At 36.8% G+C, this 16,554-nt stretch overlaps 3 protein-coding genes across 4 annotated transcripts; 2 read left to right on the plus strand and 1 right to left on the minus strand.

Annotated features, from left to right (window-relative positions):
- Nucleotides 1-3,983: 3,983 nt before the first annotated feature.
- LOC113735369 (protein LIFEGUARD 1) lies at nucleotides 3,984-6,663 on the minus strand. Its single transcript, XM_027262379.2, has 4 exons — nucleotides 6,140-6,663; nucleotides 5,430-5,543; nucleotides 5,043-5,200; nucleotides 3,984-4,355 (listed from the first exon to the last, which is right to left on the minus strand). Exons 1-4 carry the CDS (start codon nucleotides 6,390-6,392, stop codon nucleotides 4,155-4,157), a joined length of 726 nt encoding a protein of 241 aa, XP_027118180.2. The 5' UTR covers nucleotides 6,393-6,663; the 3' UTR covers nucleotides 3,984-4,154.
- A 970-nt stretch (nucleotides 6,664-7,633) lies between these two features.
- LOC113734169 (chlorophyllase-2) lies at nucleotides 7,634-9,670 on the plus strand. The gene is made up of 2 exons (XM_027260538.2): nucleotides 7,634-8,011; nucleotides 8,833-9,670. Exons 1-2 carry the CDS (start codon nucleotides 7,733-7,735, stop codon nucleotides 9,505-9,507), a joined length of 954 nt encoding a protein of 317 aa, XP_027116339.1. The 5' UTR covers nucleotides 7,634-7,732; the 3' UTR covers nucleotides 9,508-9,670.
- Nucleotides 9,671-9,866: 196 nt separating this feature from the next.
- LOC113734170 (uncharacterized) lies at nucleotides 9,867-13,215 on the plus strand. Of its 2 annotated transcripts, none has more exons than XM_027260540.2 (5): nucleotides 9,867-10,022; nucleotides 10,910-11,006; nucleotides 11,181-11,298; nucleotides 11,402-11,554; nucleotides 12,802-13,215. In XM_027260540.2, the coding sequence occupies exons 2-5, from the start codon at nucleotides 10,999-11,001 to the stop codon at nucleotides 12,982-12,984; spliced, it is 462 nt and encodes a 153-aa protein (XP_027116341.1). In that variant the 5' UTR covers nucleotides 9,867-10,022; nucleotides 10,910-10,998; the 3' UTR covers nucleotides 12,985-13,215. The 2 variants fall into 2 exon arrangements, with proteins under 2 accessions (XP_027116341.1, XP_027116342.1); XM_027260541.2 differs by having other exon boundaries at nucleotides 11,235-11,298.
- Nucleotides 13,216-16,554: the final 3,339 nt, after the last annotated feature.

Raw genomic sequence — 16,554 nt, forward strand, 5'->3', positions numbered from 1 at the left:
ACCAGGGGAGAAGCCCCGCCACTCACTTCGGACAAGGAGGCTCAATTCGGACACAGGAGTTCACCTCACTTCATCTCAGAGAGGACTGATCCAGGTCGGTCTAGTTACCAACCAAAAATCACCTCCTCACTGTGGTACAATTGTCTTGTTTGATTAATCTTCATTCAAGTGTTTTCCTTGACAACGTCTATTCACACTTACCAATCTATGTGCAGGTTCATTCAACATAGCTTAGAAAATAGTGAAATCTTTTAGTGAAGACATCAGAAGCAGTGTATTGGCTACTATGACAGAATGGGACATGAACAAATGACCATCTCTTCGCAGTAATGGCGACACCTATAACAGCATATTTGGTCTACTTATGCTATATATATATTTAAGGAAGCGAAAACCAAAGAAAAGAAGAGTTTTTTATGTATACTACTAAAGAATTTTTAGACTAAGAATATTATGTATACATGTGCCTTTATGTGCATATTTTTTTTTGTTGCATCTATGCGTTTATTAAAGCACAGAAAATATGGGCCTGTTTGGAAGCCAGGTTTTTGGACAAGTTTTTTACCTACTAGTTTTTTAACAACTTTTGCTACAAGAATCCCAAAAAACTTCTCAGAGTTTTTTACCTACACACTTAAAATATCCAAAACACACAAAAAAAAATTCCTTCCCCTTTTTTTTTTCTTCTTCCTCCCCCACCCCAACCCACCACCACCTTCGTCGGCGGCCACCACCTCCACCGCCGGTTCCGGCGCCGATCACCTCTTCCGGTGTCGGTTTTCTTCTTTTTTTTTTGCCCTTTTTCCCTCTCCCCCTCTTCCTCTCCTGCCATCCTCCCCTCTGTCTTTTTTTTTTCTCTCTGCGTCTCCCCCACCACTCTTCCCCTTCCCCTCTGGCCAATCTGGTTGCTAGACCAGATCGCACGAGGGAGAGTGAGGGTGGCGGGGGAAGGAGAGGAGGGGGGAGAAGGAAAATTGCCAAAAAAAAAAAATTTCATTTCGCTGCTTCATCCGTTGGCAAGAGCAAGGGGAGGAGACGGGAGGAGAGGGAGAGGGAAAATGTGAAAAAAGAAAGGGGCAAAGGGAAGGTGAGAAGCGGGAAGAGGAACAGGGGAGGGGGAAGGGGTAGAGAGAGTGGCGGGAAAGAGAGAGAAGGGGTAGAAGGAGTGGTGGGGCAGAGGGGAGGAAAGGGATGGTGGGCATAGGAGGTGGCGGGGGAGGGAGTGGGAGGGGTGGCAACCCAAGGGGGTGGCAGGCAGAGGGGGGAGGAATGGGGAAGGGAGTGGGAGGGGATGACGGGGGAGAGGGTAGGAAAGGGGTGGCGGGGGAGGGAGAGGAGAAAAGAAAAAAAAAAAGAAGAAAGGTGGTGTTGGCGGAGGTGCTGGAGGTGGGAGGTAGAGGTAACGGGGAAGGGGGAGGGGGAAGGAAGAAGAAGAAGAAAAAGAAGAGATGAAAGAAAAGAAAAAGGAAAGAAAGAAAAAGAAAGAAAAAAAGAAAAGGAAAAAAAATTTCACCTCACAAATACTTCTACAAAATTTTTCATATTATAAAAACTTCTATAAAAAAGTTTTTCACTTTATAAAAACTTCTACAAAAATTTTTCAAAAACTTTTACAGTGCACTACAGTAAAGTTTTAGACAAACTCCCAAAAAACTCAGGTTCCAAACAAGCCTATAACTGAAGAAAGAGTAGATAGAACATTTTTAGTTGGAGCAGTCCAGCCACCGGGAGTTTCAATCTAACCGATTTTGAATTCCTGTTTTCCTTTAGAGGTGCAAATAGTTCTTTTATAATGTTTATACTTGTCACTTGTAAGTGAGTATAAATTGTACATAGAATTATGCAAAACAAAGTCTTCAAAAATATGGTAAAGATTTTTTATGTAGCCAAAGAATTAATCAACAAAGTGTTCATGCACAAATTTGCCACCAAGTTTTTCTTCTAGCATAAAGAATATACTATTCGGTTGTTCTGTTCTAAGATTAAAATCCATTGGAAAGCATATAACTAGGGTGGGCTTAAGCAATAACTGAACACGTTAATGCTTATTTATTCAACAACTCCTAGTTGAACAAAGTGGTATTTCCATATTTGTTGCGTATTATGATTTTGAAATTCTATTTTAATGAATTTGGATACAAAATTTTTTTTAACTATAAGTTTACTTGGTCACCACCACATTCTACAGTCCTCACCCTAGAATTTGAATTATCCTTGTTAGAGGAGTGATTAGGCGGGGACCTAGAGTTTGTTGGTTCCCTAATTGAAGTAACCCTTATTGCCTTATCATCGTCATCTCCATCTCCAAATTCTACAATGCCACTAAGAGTTGCTGCTGGAATTGGAGTTGATTGCCACTAAGAGTTGTTGCTACAATTGGAGTTGCCTTGAGGGGAGTCACTGTAGTGTCTAGCAAACTCCTTTCTTCTTGAGTCTGATGCGACCAAGAGCTTGTTTGTTCCCTAATTGAAGTACCCGTCATTGTTTCCTTATGAATCACTTTCATGCTAGAATTGACACTTTTTTGATTTCAAGAATTTGTTTAGTTAAGGAATCATCATCACAAGAGGATGACTCGGAAGGGGGAAGGGATGACTCAGGAGGCTTGTCCATGATTGAGGTTCTTGGCAGATGGAGATATTGGTTCGGAGAAATGCAGATGGAGATTCTCGGGTTCTTGGTGGATGGAAATTTTGGTTTCAACAAACGCAGAAGGAGAGGAGAATCTTGGTTTCAAGAAATGCACAAGGAGAGGAGAATATTGATTTTTTGGTATTGAACGTTTGAAGAATGGATCAAAATAGAAGTGCTTATATAGGTTTGTATTTCTGGTTGTGACCGTTGATTATTTAAAAAAATGATATTGGGTTGTCTTTCGTGGTTTCGAGATTTGTTATGGGAGGCATAATGATAGGTAGAATGATGTCATCTTAGTCTATCTAATTATTTGTTACTATGCTGAAATTGCAGTGTTTTGCAATTAGGGTTTTGATATTGCAATATTTTGGCAAACAAAATAAAATATGGGCAAATTCGTCATTGATGCGTAGCAATTTACATAACAAGAAATAGAGTATCGAGTACACCATACTAATATTCTCTGATATACTTGATTAATTCAAAGTCTAAAATCCCTGACCTTCAATTGCGTTGACACTAGCTTTAATTTAGCCGAGTGACGATTTCGCAAAAATAGCCTTAGCCCTACTAATATCTTTTCTCAACATAAGTGTATAAGGAAGGAACAGTCCTATGCTATTTTTTTTTTTTTTTTGTTTCTAAAAATCAGAGTAGAGTCTAAGATGACGAACAGAGGACTGAAGTTACAGAGTGGTGAACTTCAGTTATGCGACCTGTGCGATGTATATTTTTTTTAAACGCTGATTTTTACCAAATTACATTTGCCTAATATAATTAAGATGTCATTATTACTACACAATGATACATATACTAATATTAATAAAAATTCATCAATGCATAATATAAATCTGATTATGTCTTGTACTATTTTTCTTTACAGCCTCAATTAACTCTTTGTACGAGTGTTTCTAGACCAAATAAATTTCAAAACCCTCCAAATAATTTCTTAAGAATAACACCTTATTTACTAACCATATGCACTAATCCAAATTAACTTTAGAAAAAAAAAATTCTCAAATGCACATTAACGTTGAATAAACACTAATACCTGATAAAAAAAAAAAAAAAAACTCCAACTCATAAGTTAATCCAGCTAACTGTAATAATAAAAAAACACCAAAAAGAGAAACAAAAAAATTTCCAGCTTTAAACTGCCGCAATAATATAATAATCTTATAGTTCAATGGCATGATATGATCTTATAATTTAGTGATACTGTACAATAACCTCTTTCAATTTCATGAAATGACACTGGTGAGCTCGAGATATACTATTACAAATATATTAGTTCCTCTCATTACATTTGTTTCATACATGTGTAAAAAAAAACCCCAAAAAAAATGAAAAAAAGCATAGCAACTACATTTTTGGAAGTCATAATTAATATTATTGAATCTACCAATATCAAGAAGCAAAAGCGAATCAAAGCAAGATGGCAACGAACACTCTTGATGATCCTGTTACACTTCCTTTTTCTTCTACTCAGCAGCTAAAGATGGCCTAAAGCTAACCATTTATTCACCGTCAAGGATACTTAAGAATGCCAAAAATAGATTAACGATGTCAGAATAAAGTGCAGTTGCAGCTAGGAGGTATTCATCATAGTCAAAACGCTTGATCAGGTTGTCAGTGTCGTATATCAGGAAACCACTAAACACCAGCGCTGCTGCAGATCCCGCTATCAGTGACCCTAATCTTCCCATGGGAAAGAGGATCTGTTTATCCACAAAATGAAAAACAAAATGTCAAACCAGTCCAGGAACTTGCTTATGATGCAGACAATAACTTTGTTATAGACATCTAGTGCGTGGAAGGAGATAGAAGTTTAGGGTTTATTCAATTTTATTTTTTTTAATGTATTTGAAATTGTGTGTTTTTGAAGTTTTGTTTTTTTTTGTTTTTGTTTTGGAATTTGTTAGTGTAGATCCCACAAACAAAAAAGTTCGTGAGAAAAACAGCAAATCCAAACGGAACTCTTAGCTCTACCCTAAGGTGATGTACCCATTTGTCTATCTAATGCAAATAAATCCTTAATTTGACTTGTGAATTATGTTGTTTAATTATTTAAATTCATGCCATGTAGATGTAGAGATGGTCATCAAGGAAAATATCAAAAACTATATATGTACTCTACTCTTTTTTCTTTTCTTTTTTTTTCATCAAAAACTACCGTATTGTGGTGAATTTAAGCTCTTTCATGGATTATACATTCATAGGCATATTTTCCAATTGCATTATATTGTACTCTTGGTAGAATCTACGCATGGAGTTTTAAATAGTGTTTAACATATGCTTAAATAAACCGATTGATTAGTTAGGGATAATATTATACCAATTACATTACGTATAAGCTAAGTGAAACAGAAATAAATCAGAAACATGAAGAGACTAGTGTAACATACTCGAATAACACTAAAAGCCATGAGCACCAGAAGGGCGCAGAGTAAGAATGGCCCCAAAAAGCTAAAATCCTGGCCTCTTTTTGCTGCCCAGAATGTGTAGAGGGTAAGACCAGCAGTCACCAGCACCGTTAGAGCAGCAGCTTGCAAGACAATTTCACCTATAGCCACAGCTCAGTTAGCAAAAATTTGGCCTTCCTGCTTAAACTATATTAATAAGAACTGTTTAACCTCTTAACCTCAATTAACCTCATTGAAACTTCATAAACCAACATAAGAAAGTGCTATACTCGGATGTTACTAAGCTTTGATGATTTATTTATACTGCGGTTCTGGCAAAGGTAAAATACAAAGGAAATTAATTAGTGGGTTTAGTTTTGCATTAATTACCTCTTCTATAGGCGCAAGCCACTCCAATCATGAATGACATGGACAGGGTGAAGAGAAGCGCTAACACGTAGTTCCATGGATGTTTATTGCCAAAGCAGCTCATCAACAAAGATGCTGCAGAAGTAGTATTAGTATGAAAAACATATTATTAATAACAACGAATGCAAGAATTAAATAGAAGTATAAATATGTGTAAAAGCTCAAACAGATAAGCACCCTCTTATTGGTTGATTGTAGGATATTTTTACAAGAAAAGTTTTAGTTAATTAAATCATCTTGTTAGCTTAAAAACAGGAAGGGTTATTGGCCTTGTTTTCAAATAAAGCAAAATAAAATAAATTGCAATGTGAAGTCATTGAAGGTATTGAGAGGAGGAGAGAAGCCTACGTCATAATGTGGCTTTTGATAATGATGATAATAATAATAAGAAGACTAAAATGTGTAATAATTAATTAAAAACACTAAAATCTTGGGCTGGTCCGACCATCCTTTTTTAGGAGGTTACAACTTACACATAAAAATATGCGCAAATTGTGGCTGACATTGCGATTAAAATCTTGGAGACGCTTTTGAAAACCAAATATTAAGGTTCAAGTTTGGAGGAAAAACAATTCTAATTAAGAACCATCCGATCAAGAAACTAAAAAGATGAAAAGTACAAAAATTTTAAGAGAATAAGAATGTAGCTAGGGAGGTAGAATGAAGTTTACATATGAGGGTGAGAATGCAAGCCACAAGGACGAAGACCCAGCCAAGCGGATTTGCTATCAGAAAATGTTTGATGGTAGGGTTGAAAAACATCACCATCCCCACAGCAAAGCTGCAAAGCAATTGCAGGCATAAAAGCACGTAAACTTTCCTGATAAAAGCCCATCTCATCTGTGGATTTTCCATCATCCCCGGATAGAGTTGGCCATTGTTGGCATTTTCAACATCTCCACCTTTTCTTGAAAATCCTCCCATTTGAATTTGCCTTGGAGGAAAAAAAATCCAATGAAAAATTGACCTCTTTTGTTGTTTTTTTCTTCTTTCTTTGGGTCTAACTGAGAGGTTTATTTACATAAACACACACATATATATCAACCCAACCAAAAAGAGTTGATATATACAAAATGCATGCACAAAATGACTTTAATGGCTAGGTGTAGAATTGGGATGCAACAGTTGAGTTTTGAAAGATGTATTTTGTCTGGCAAGGAAGAGGGAGAGCTGAAAGAATATGATGGTTCTTTTGGATTCTTGAAAGATGTAAAAGAATGCGAAGGAGGGAAGGTTGAAATTCTCTATATATACTCCGATAAATTAGGAAAATTGTTTGACGCTGGAGTACATATGGATTGGTGGTTTTTCTAGAACCAGAAAAACTCACCGCAAACAGTACCCCCATTTTTTGCCGAAACCCCAACAACCATGGCTGATTGCACACCCTCTAATTTTCAGAGCATTTTTAGTTTAATGATTCTTTAGTTAAAAACTTCCTAGATTTGTAAAATTATTAAATGATTCTTTAGTTACAATTCTTTCAACTATTTTTTCTTGCAAGAATTTTCATATATGGGCAAATGTTTTTTGTGTGGGAAAAAAAAGAATTTAATGAAGCATTATGGAAGTCGTTTTGCATCATGTAAGAGCATATATTTAGGAGTATATTTTAAAAATAAAAATAACAATAGAGTTTTTTTTGGGTGTTTTTGTGTTTTGGGGGGGGGGGGGGGGGGAAGGGGTTGCTAAACTTTATAGGTGCTTTCATGTATTTGAATGGTGGAAAATGGAATCCTAGTTAAGCCAAAGGTTATCCTGCAAAATCATTTTTTTTTTTGGTGTGGTTACACTATGCATTTTAAACATTGCCAGAAAACTGATTTGCGCAATTTGGAAAACAATCTAGAATTAAATTAAAGTTGCTTCTCATTCTTGTGGCTAAAAGAGAGAGAGAGGGAGGAAGATAAAAAAAAAAAAAAAAAAAGACACATCTAAATAACTATCAATTAATGCAACAAAGCATACAAGACTTGAGAATTTTCTCAATACTCCATAGATGGAGTAGCTTTTAAGCATGATGTAAAACATCCTTGACTCGAGGGTTCAAAAAAATATCTAGTACACCATAAAAAGTAGGGTAGAGGTTTCTTGGTTTCCCACACAAGTGAAAAAGACACTAGAAAACATAGAATGTGGGGCTATAAAGGCCACAGAAAAGTGGACTTATCCCCCAGTAGTGAGGACCATATAGTAGCGCACTTTGACTCTTTGAGAGCAAGGGAAGAAGGAAACCAGAAGTTCAGAGAACTTGACCGACAGTCATGGCTTCTGTGTCTTCCCCGGCAATCTCTACTTCTACAAATGTGTTTGAATATGGAAATTTCGCCACTGAGTTGATAAAAGTTGAACAAGGGCCCTGCTGGAGAAAAGCTGCTGAACAAACTTTACCTCCTCCAAAGCCACTCTTAATTGGGACACCATCAGAAGCTGGAGTGTTCCCTGTTCTGCTGTTCCTTCATGGCTATCTTTTTCTCAACTCTTTCTATTCCGAGCTTGTTCAACATATTGCTTCTCATGGATTCATCGTGGTTGCCCCACAGGTCATTCAGTCTCAACTGTATCTAGCTCGTCCCGTTTTACACTAATTAGTGAATGATTAAATGCTGAGTATAGTGCTATTTCACCCATTTGTTCACATTCAGATTCCAATTAAATTTTGCATTCAGAATATGCTTTAAACATACTGTTGTAAGTGGTAACTTCGAATCTGGCTGTTGGCACTTTGTAATTCACATCTTGCTCATCAGATATATGTAAAATTGGCTTGCTCTGTGTCTGCCATCTGCACAAAAATGTGCCGGTCCATTTGATTGGCTGTACAGATATTTGGAAGTTGTTATACGAACAATTTTGCATGTTTCTTGACCTGATCTTTTTCAGGGATAGGTAAATAATGAAAAAGAATATCATTTTCCGAGGTAAGGCCATGAGGTTTAATGCCATTTTCTCTTGCATATTCTTGTTCAGTGTGCTGTCCATGAATTCGGATATTCTTTTTTCTTTTTTGGGTCAACCTCAATTTAAAATTCTGTTCAGCTCATGTTTTGAATCCAGAACCTATAAAGATTACAGAAGTACAGGTTTTTATTTTTCTTTTAAAAAAGGTGATGCAGTCAAAGGAAACATTATTAATGAGCTTTGTGAAGCTTTACAGAACTGTAATATCTGTTAGTACAGCTCAATCTAGTAATATCTGGATTGTTCTAGTAGTGGTTCAAAATTCTTAGCACTTTAGGTCTGTTCTTATAACTGTTGAATGTTCAAGATTGAACAATAAAACTCCCTGTACTAATCACAAATGGCCCCAATATGAAATTGCTGTTTGTTTGGCTGACATTTTCCTGCATCCACCTTGTTCCAGTTATATTGTGTGGCAGGACCTGATTCAACCAAAGAAATCGAGTCCGCTGCTGCAATAACAAACTGGTTTTCAGAAGGACTACAGGCTTGCCTTCCATCGCATGTTAGGCCGAACTTATCAAAGCTGGCGCTATCCGGCCATAGTCGCGGAGGCAAAGTGGCTTTTGCAGTGGCTCTGGGAAAGGCAATCACTTCATTAAAGTTCTCAGCGTTGGTAGGAGTTGATCCTGTTGATGGAATGGACAAAGGGAAACAAACGCCCCCGCCAATTCTCACTTACATTCCTCATTCCTTCAATATTGATATGGCTGTATTAGTCATCGGATCAGGCTTAGGTGAAGTAAAAAGGAACCCGCTGTTTCCACCTTGTGCTCCAAAAGGAGTGAATCATGAGGACTTCTTCAATGAATGTCAAAAGCCGGCATATCACTTTGTTGCCAAGGACTATGGCCATGTTGATATGCTGAATGATGACACAACTGGGATTCGAGGAAAGACCACATATTGTTTGTGTAAGAATGGTGTATCCAGAGAACCCATGAGGAGATTTGTTGCAGGAATTAGTGTTGCATTCTTGAGAGCTTATTTGGAAGAAAATTCCAACGACTTGGAGGCCATTAAGGATGGACACTTAGTAGCACCTGTGGTGCTTCAAAAAGCTGATTTTCTATTATAAATTGTGTGATTTAGTTGCCTAATAAAAGGAATCATCCCATTTGTTAGCAGAAATTTTACTAAAGAATGGAGCAACAGCTTCAAATCTAGTATTCCTTTTGATGGATGGTGCCTACATTACATATATATAATAGCAACAAAAACAAATGTTCTGTGTTACACTACACGATGCTTATTATTTCTACTCTCTCTCTCTCTCTCTCTCTCTCTCTCTCGTGATAGCTGTTTCCTTTTATTGAGGAAAGAAAATTTATCCCTCAAAAATAGAAAAATCATTTTAGGACATTTCAAGATGGCAAAAGCATCAAACAACTCGCTGTCGGGCCTATCAAAAGAAAGTAATTCGGTCCATCAGAAACCAACGCAATATTGGGCCGTCGCAAGAATGCATCCAAGAAAGAGAACACGGGCAAAAACAGGCTGAAGCCCATAGCCTGTATGCGTTTCATAATTTTCATTTTTTCTCGACATCTCTATTCTCTCCCCGTTATTTCTCCCGGCGGACACCGGACCGAGGTATGCCCTCCCGACGATCATGATCCTCCTTTTCTTTATTATATTTTGGGTTCTTTTTAATCTATCATGCTTTTGCATGGCATCTACTTTCGTTTATTTTTTGTAAATTGGCTGTGCTTAACTTGATTGATGTGGAATCACTCGAACTGGAAATATGTTGGATTGGATTTCACTGTAATTTGATAGAAAAAGAATCTACCTTTTATTGCTGCTTATCTTACGTTCGATAAAATGCCTCAATTATAAGAAAGAGTGTTGCTGGCTGACTATTATAGAGGCTTGGAGATCACTCCATGTGATATGTGTGTGTTACAAGCAGCGCACCGGCTATTATGGCTAGCTCTGGCCGGAGAAGAGGAAGAACCAGAATCACAGCCGCAGCATCCTGTTTAGTTGAAGAAGATGACTTTTTAAAATTGCAGTTTTAGTCCTCTAGCTTTTCCTTCTTTTCTGTTTTGACCTCTCCCCTTGTTTTTGTAGCCTATTGATTTGTCCCTAGTTGTTTGCTTGAAAAGTTTTCAATTATGTCTCTAGGTTTGTTAACTCAATTATTTAGTTTAGGTGGGTTTTCGATTGGTCAAATTAACTCAGAACTGGCTTTAATTCGGTTGCTCACCCTTTTAGAACTCGTGTGAGCCCCATGTGGTACATAGGCATACCGCAATTTTGTTATTTCTTTAGTTTATTTGCTTTCTACTATATTGTTGTAGAATGTGATTTAGGTATGTGCAATTCAGTAAGTTTTCTGACAGAAAAGAAACTTCAAAGTAGATGTTCAATGACTTTATGGTCACTGCAGCTGTTGCTGCATGTCTTCAATTGGATAATCTTGACCTAACTGCACATTAAAATGTTGAAATTTACAGATTTTCTTCTTCGATTTGCAGATATATAGCCTTTTTTACCACTATTCAGTTTGATTAGTGTCTTAAAGACCGAGGCAATTGGAAGTGGAGCTCTTCAATTTCATCTGGTCATGAAAATGTATGTTGCTAGTCATCAAATTTAGTTATGATTCTAAATTTCGTTGTAGTCTTGAAACCGAAGTAATCCTCTTGTTTGTCTTCTTTATAGATCTTTGAGACTTGTAGTTGAAAAACATTCTGTTGTTAGATTTCTTTGGGTGATCTTGTTTGCTTAAGGTTATGTGCTTTGCAGACTTCAAGAATATGCAGGTGCACTTACTAATTTTGAAGTTCTTGACTTTCTAAGATCAAGAGGTGCTGGTAAAGATCCCACACGACTTATTGCTGGCATAGCACCATCTGAATACAAGGTTGGAGTGTTTATCTCATCTAAAAGTATTTGATGATTTTCTCTCATGGAAAGCTAACATAATTGAGATTCTCATATGCTGATCTTTTAATGGCTTGCTGCAGGTATATGATTATCTTGAACAAACAGCAGCCTCAACACAAACAAGAGATATAGCAATTGAGTTTGTACAGAAATGCAAGGAATATAACCTTGCAAAAGCTGAGATTCTCAACATCCTCAACATTCGGCCATCTTGTGAGGCTGCCTTGTACCCGGTAACTTACAGCAAAATGCTTAAATTAATATTATTGCTGAATGAGTGTACCATGATACTATATTGAACAATTTCCTCTGATTCTTCATGCGTTGTATGTCCAAAGTACTTGCCTCCTTTGAAGCATTTAAATTTACATTTGACAGAGCTTTATATGCTTTATCTTTCAGTTGAATGATGTGAATCCTTTAGTGGTTGGAACTGGGGCTCGGTTGAGAGATGAATCTGCTAAGTTTTGTAGAAGAGGCCAAAATACCTTATTTTTCTGTTACGTTGTTGTTTTATGCAAGAATTGATCTTAACATGATTTCTTCTGCTAAGTTTTGTAGAAGAGGCCGAAATACCTTATTTTTCTGTTATGTTGTTGTTTTATGCAAGAATTGATCTTAACATGATTTCTTCTGAATTTAAGTAGAAGCACGTTTTGCAGCTCCAGTTGGTGCCATTATTTTCTTTTCAAGCAGTTCTCATGCATATGATTTTATAAGATTTCTTCGGCAGAATTAGCATTCTCTTCTATTTTTTTTTTTTTGGGGGGGGAGGGAGGGGGTTACATTGGAGGGCCAAAGGCCCGTTATCTAGAGACTAATCTGGGGACTGAGACTGCTTGTACATGTTGGCCTAAAAACTTCCTAAGAGTATGTGGAGGTTCCCTGAGAGTAGTTAACCCCAGAGCTGGACTCCTACCCATCTTAGCTAGACAATGCGCACACTCGCATTCTCTTCTACTCTCTAGCTGGAGGAGTTATCATTGCAGTATTCAGTTATTTCTTCTTCCTGTGATCTTATTTCACGTTTGGGGGAAATAGAACTATGGTAGAATATGCATTTTACGGGGAGATTTGTTTTCAACTTGCCTCGTCTTCCTTTCAGCATTGACCTCTCTAAATTCTTTCAGTTTTTTGGTTGAATTCCTGGAATTGTGGTTTATGTGTTTGTTTCTTCTCCCCTACCAGCGTAGCAAAATGTTTGTGTCAAGGAAGCTTAGGTTCACTTAGATACTTCAGGATGTAATGCTTGACAAGACATGAAGCAAGAGTTGAATTATCTTCCAATCTTTTGGAACCATGTGTTACTTCAAAGCACCTAACAGGAAGCTGAAATCATGTTGTTGCTCTTCGTTTTATTTATGCAATTATGTTGTTGGTCATCTTTCCTTGCATGACGTTGTTATTCTATAGCATGCCTAATTTTTCCTAAATTTTATTCTCAGTAACTCAGTGAATTTTTTCATTCCACTATACGCAGATCATAGAGGATTGGGACATACGTTTTTCAGTTGAGGAAGGAAAAGAGGAGGAAGAACTAGGGTTGCTAAAGACAATCTGTCAGGTTTTGCCGCCTCCTCCAAGTGTAATGGAATCTGATGAAGGGATTGGTGTGGAAGAAGAAGATAATCCAGATGAGCAACAAAAGAAGGCTATGGAATAGATGCTTCTTCATATAATTAGAATGTTAGCTAGGTGAACTCGGGATTAGGATCTTATATCTATTTTATGAAATGGTTTTCACAGATAAAAGAAAACCCAGAAAAGGGATGACTACCTGGAAAGAGGATGATCCAACAATTATTCATTCGCACGAACCAACCAACTTATATGTTTTTTGCTACAAACTTATTATTAGCTACTGAGCAATCCATTGCTATGTGGACCTTGGTAATGCGTCAAGTGTTTGGATATGTAATTACTTGAAATAATATTTTTACTTGCGGTACCAACACAATTTGTAAGAATCTTTTTATTTTAAATACATCACATCATAAAAAGTGTTACAATAATTATTTGAAATAATATGCAATCTAAGTGTAAATTGTTACTCAGAGTATTGAAAGTGATATTTGTGCTTCAAATATTAATTTTTGATCTCCAGCCTTTCATTAGTGAAGGAGTATGGAGTTTTGGAAGATTATTTTGGAGTGCAAATATATCATTTCTCCATAAGAAATTTCTACCCAAATTTTAGAGATAAGATAACAAAGGAGAAATTGAGTTGTTTTAAAATAGAATAAATAGTTAAAAACCATATAACATGGAAGATCACAGCTTCTTTTACCGTACAATCTCCTGACTTTATTCTTAATTGAACTTTTGTTTGAATTCACTCGTTTTATGATGAGTTTGTCCAGCAGGTGCAGGTGCAGGTGCTGGTGCAGAATATGTTGCGGTTAAGAGGCTAAATCATCCCCACTTACTATTTTCTATGTTTATGCGGTTGATTCTTGGTTTATAAGTCTTGCATCGTGGTTGCATTGGTTATGGTCAAAGTTACTTAGGAATTCAAGCTCAAGGGTGGTCTTGGGACAACATTTGCTCCATCTCCACCTTTTTATCAAAGCCGTAATCCCTAAATTCTTGTGAATTCTGATGCTAATCTTGACTAATTTGTTTCGGATTGCTGAGTAGTCAACATTCTGCCCCCAAGTCCTTGTCCTGCAATTCAGTAGACCTTTACCAGAGACGCTTATTTTATGCAGTGCTTTTGACAACCGTTTACATCAACAGTTATGCTTTACATCTGTTAGGATTGGATGTTTTCCTATGTTCCTCCACTCAGTCTTCTTGTGTATTGTCATTGTTGATCAGTCCCTCGAGACAATTACAAGTCTCTTTGTTTTAGCCAGTGTCCCTGTTCGTGCTGCATCTAAACTGCTTATCTCCCTCCCTGAAAAATGGAAAACCCACAACAATGCATGCATGGTCGCATTAAAGGGAATCTAAATCCCTTGCAATTTTGAACAACGTTATGGAATGATTCTTTATTTACGGTACTGTCTGATCTTCAATCCAATAATGAAGCTTTTGTCAAGGAAAGAAAAAGTTGGGGGCAGAATAATTGACAGAGTTGCACGAGGGGAGTGATCTCTGTGTTGGTTATGGCAAATAGTCTGAGTTAAAAGCACAAGTTGCTTGTCCAGATACTCCTTTGAGTCACAGGAAATGCCAAACACTGCTGTCAAATCATACATCACTTCAAATCATTTTGCCATTCATCTTTCTTTTCTTTTTAAGCATTTGCAAAAGCTTCCCATTTGCTAAATTGAAAAGACTGATGGGAAATTTTTGTGCTTGTAGGAGCTGGGAATGGGCAAAAAAACCGGGCTAGACCTCTAGGTTTCCTTACAAGATTGAGGTTCAGCCTTCACCTCACACCTGCTCCTGCCATTATCATCTGTCTCATTTTTGTCTGATCTCATTCATTCAGATAATAAAATACTCCTCTGCTCATCCATGCTCAATGGGAGTGAGTAGTTGAAAGTCTTCAGGAAGTGGTAAATTATGTCTAATCTTGCAAATGGATGCAGTTGAATTCCATGCACCTCCATCAAGTTGGTGCGTGAGAAAACAAAATGGTCCCTCCAAACTGTCTTTTTTCTCATGTTCTTAAGGACGCAGAGGATTCTGGATCTTTTTTGTATGGTAGAGTCAACAGTTCACAAGCATATAAACAGCAGAAGGGAAATTTAGGGAATAGTCATTTGGATCTTTTTAGACACAACTTCTTGTGCATGGAATCTTGCAATTGATTGGATGGTTCCATTTGAGCGTTTTATTTGAGAGCATAATCAAATGAAAACTACTTGCTCAACAAAGTAAAAGGATTTCAAGTTTTTGTTCGTCAAGATTTTTAACAACTCCAAAAAATGCTTACAATTCGTCTCACTTTTGCAATGTATTTGTTGATTTTTTTTTTTCAACGTGCCACACTTTACCATACTGCAATTCAGGTTACGTTTGGATTATGGGATCTGATGATGGATTTAAAATCCTTACAATACCTTCTTAATTACAAATCCAAATACTTTTTAAATAAGTCAAACAAGTTAGACTAATTTGAAAGAACTTTGAATCTGTCATTAAATCCCTCAAACAAATTAAAACAGATTTGAAAGGTTTTTGAATCTTTCGTTGAATCTTTCAATCTAAACGCAGTCTGTAAAATTAATTATTAACCTCTCCTAAACAATAGTTCGCAACACTTCACCAATCAAAAAGTAATCAGAATCACCATAACCCAAACCTGTACAACGTAGAATTACCATAGCCCAAATGTTACACCTTTACTATGCTACTTCCATCCCATTACAATGAAAGCGGTTTTCTTCAACATTCAACGGGAGACATTGTGGTAATTTGATGCCAAGACGGTCTGCAGAGTTGACTTGTGATAGCAGTAAACTGAGTACCTTCTTTTCCAATCTTTCACAGCATTACTTTTCCGACCTCAATGAAATTCTGACAAGATGATGCTTTTGTATAATTTAATGAAGCAAGAGGGACAGAAGTGGAAAAAAAGCACCAAAGTAAAACAATCAGGTACAATTATACAAATACTGCTGATCCAAGCATGCACCGTTCTGGCCGTGTATAATTGAATGCACCGTATCTTGCCACAGAGAAAGAAAGGGACGTCAGTAAAGAGAAGAATATCGTATTGAAAAATGTAAAGATCTACCAAAAAAAAAAAAAAAGAAACAAGAATCGACTTGAAGCTTAAAATGAAATGGATATAAATACACAGTTAGTTCAATTGCTAAGATCCTGTGTAACCTATATAAAGGAAGAAAAGAAAAGAAAAGGAGAATTAAGCCATGCAAGGTCTTCTATACATTCTCTTTCTTTATGCATAGGCACTCCCAATAACTAGTCCTCTTAATGAGAATATTTTTAGAAATGGGAATGGATGCCAGCCTCGAATTCTCCAAAGGCTTTTGTGAAACGAACACATTCACAAACATTTACAGGGACTGTCCCATAATGAAATCCATGTTCGTATGAGAGATATTGGAGGGTCCATACTCGAATAAGAAAGGACCATGAACTCCGTGACCTACCATTGTACTCTATATATGTTTTCATGTCTCTGAAAGTTTTGAAATGGATTAATCCCTGACATTAGGATATATGTTTTTAACCATGTGAAGCTTGCTCATTATACAGGTTAAAGAGAAGTGTTTAAAAGTCTTTTCTAGTCACAATTTCTTGAAACTTGTCATGATAC

This window comes from Coffea arabica, chromosome 3c, assembly GCF_036785885.1.
Source record: "Coffea arabica cultivar ET-39 chromosome 3c, Coffea Arabica ET-39 HiFi, whole genome shotgun sequence".
Classification (NCBI taxonomy): Eukaryota; Viridiplantae; Streptophyta; class Magnoliopsida; order Gentianales; family Rubiaceae; genus Coffea; species Coffea arabica.

Bases quoted from the DNA above. Each gene is read 5' to 3' on its own strand.
- LOC113735369 (XM_027262379.2), bottom strand. From the start codon at position 6,392: ATGGGAGGATTTTCAAGAAAAGGTGGAGATGTTGAAAATGCCAACAAT. The intron at 5,544-6,139 runs GTAAACTTCATT...CTACTTCTGCAG, and splicing joins TTGCATTCTCACCCTCATAT to CATCTTTGTTGATGAGCTGC. The intron at 4,356-5,042 runs GTATGTTACACT...GTGGATAAACAG, and splicing joins TGGCTTTTAGTGTTATTCGA to ATCCTCTTTCCCATGGGAAG.
- LOC113734170 (XM_027260540.2), top strand. The intron at 11,299-11,401 runs GTTGGAGTGTTT...GGCTTGCTGCAG, and splicing joins TAGCACCATCTGAATACAAG to GTATATGATTATCTTGAACA. The intron at 11,555-12,801 runs GTAACTTACAGC...CACTATACGCAG, and splicing joins GTGAGGCTGCCTTGTACCCG to ATCATAGAGGATTGGGACAT.
- LOC113734169 (XM_027260538.2), top strand. From the start codon at position 7,733: ATGGCTTCTGTGTCTTCCCCGGCAATCTCTACTTCTACAAATGTGTTT. The intron at 8,012-8,832 runs GTCATTCAGTCT...ACCTTGTTCCAG, and splicing joins TCATCGTGGTTGCCCCACAG to TTATATTGTGTGGCAGGACC.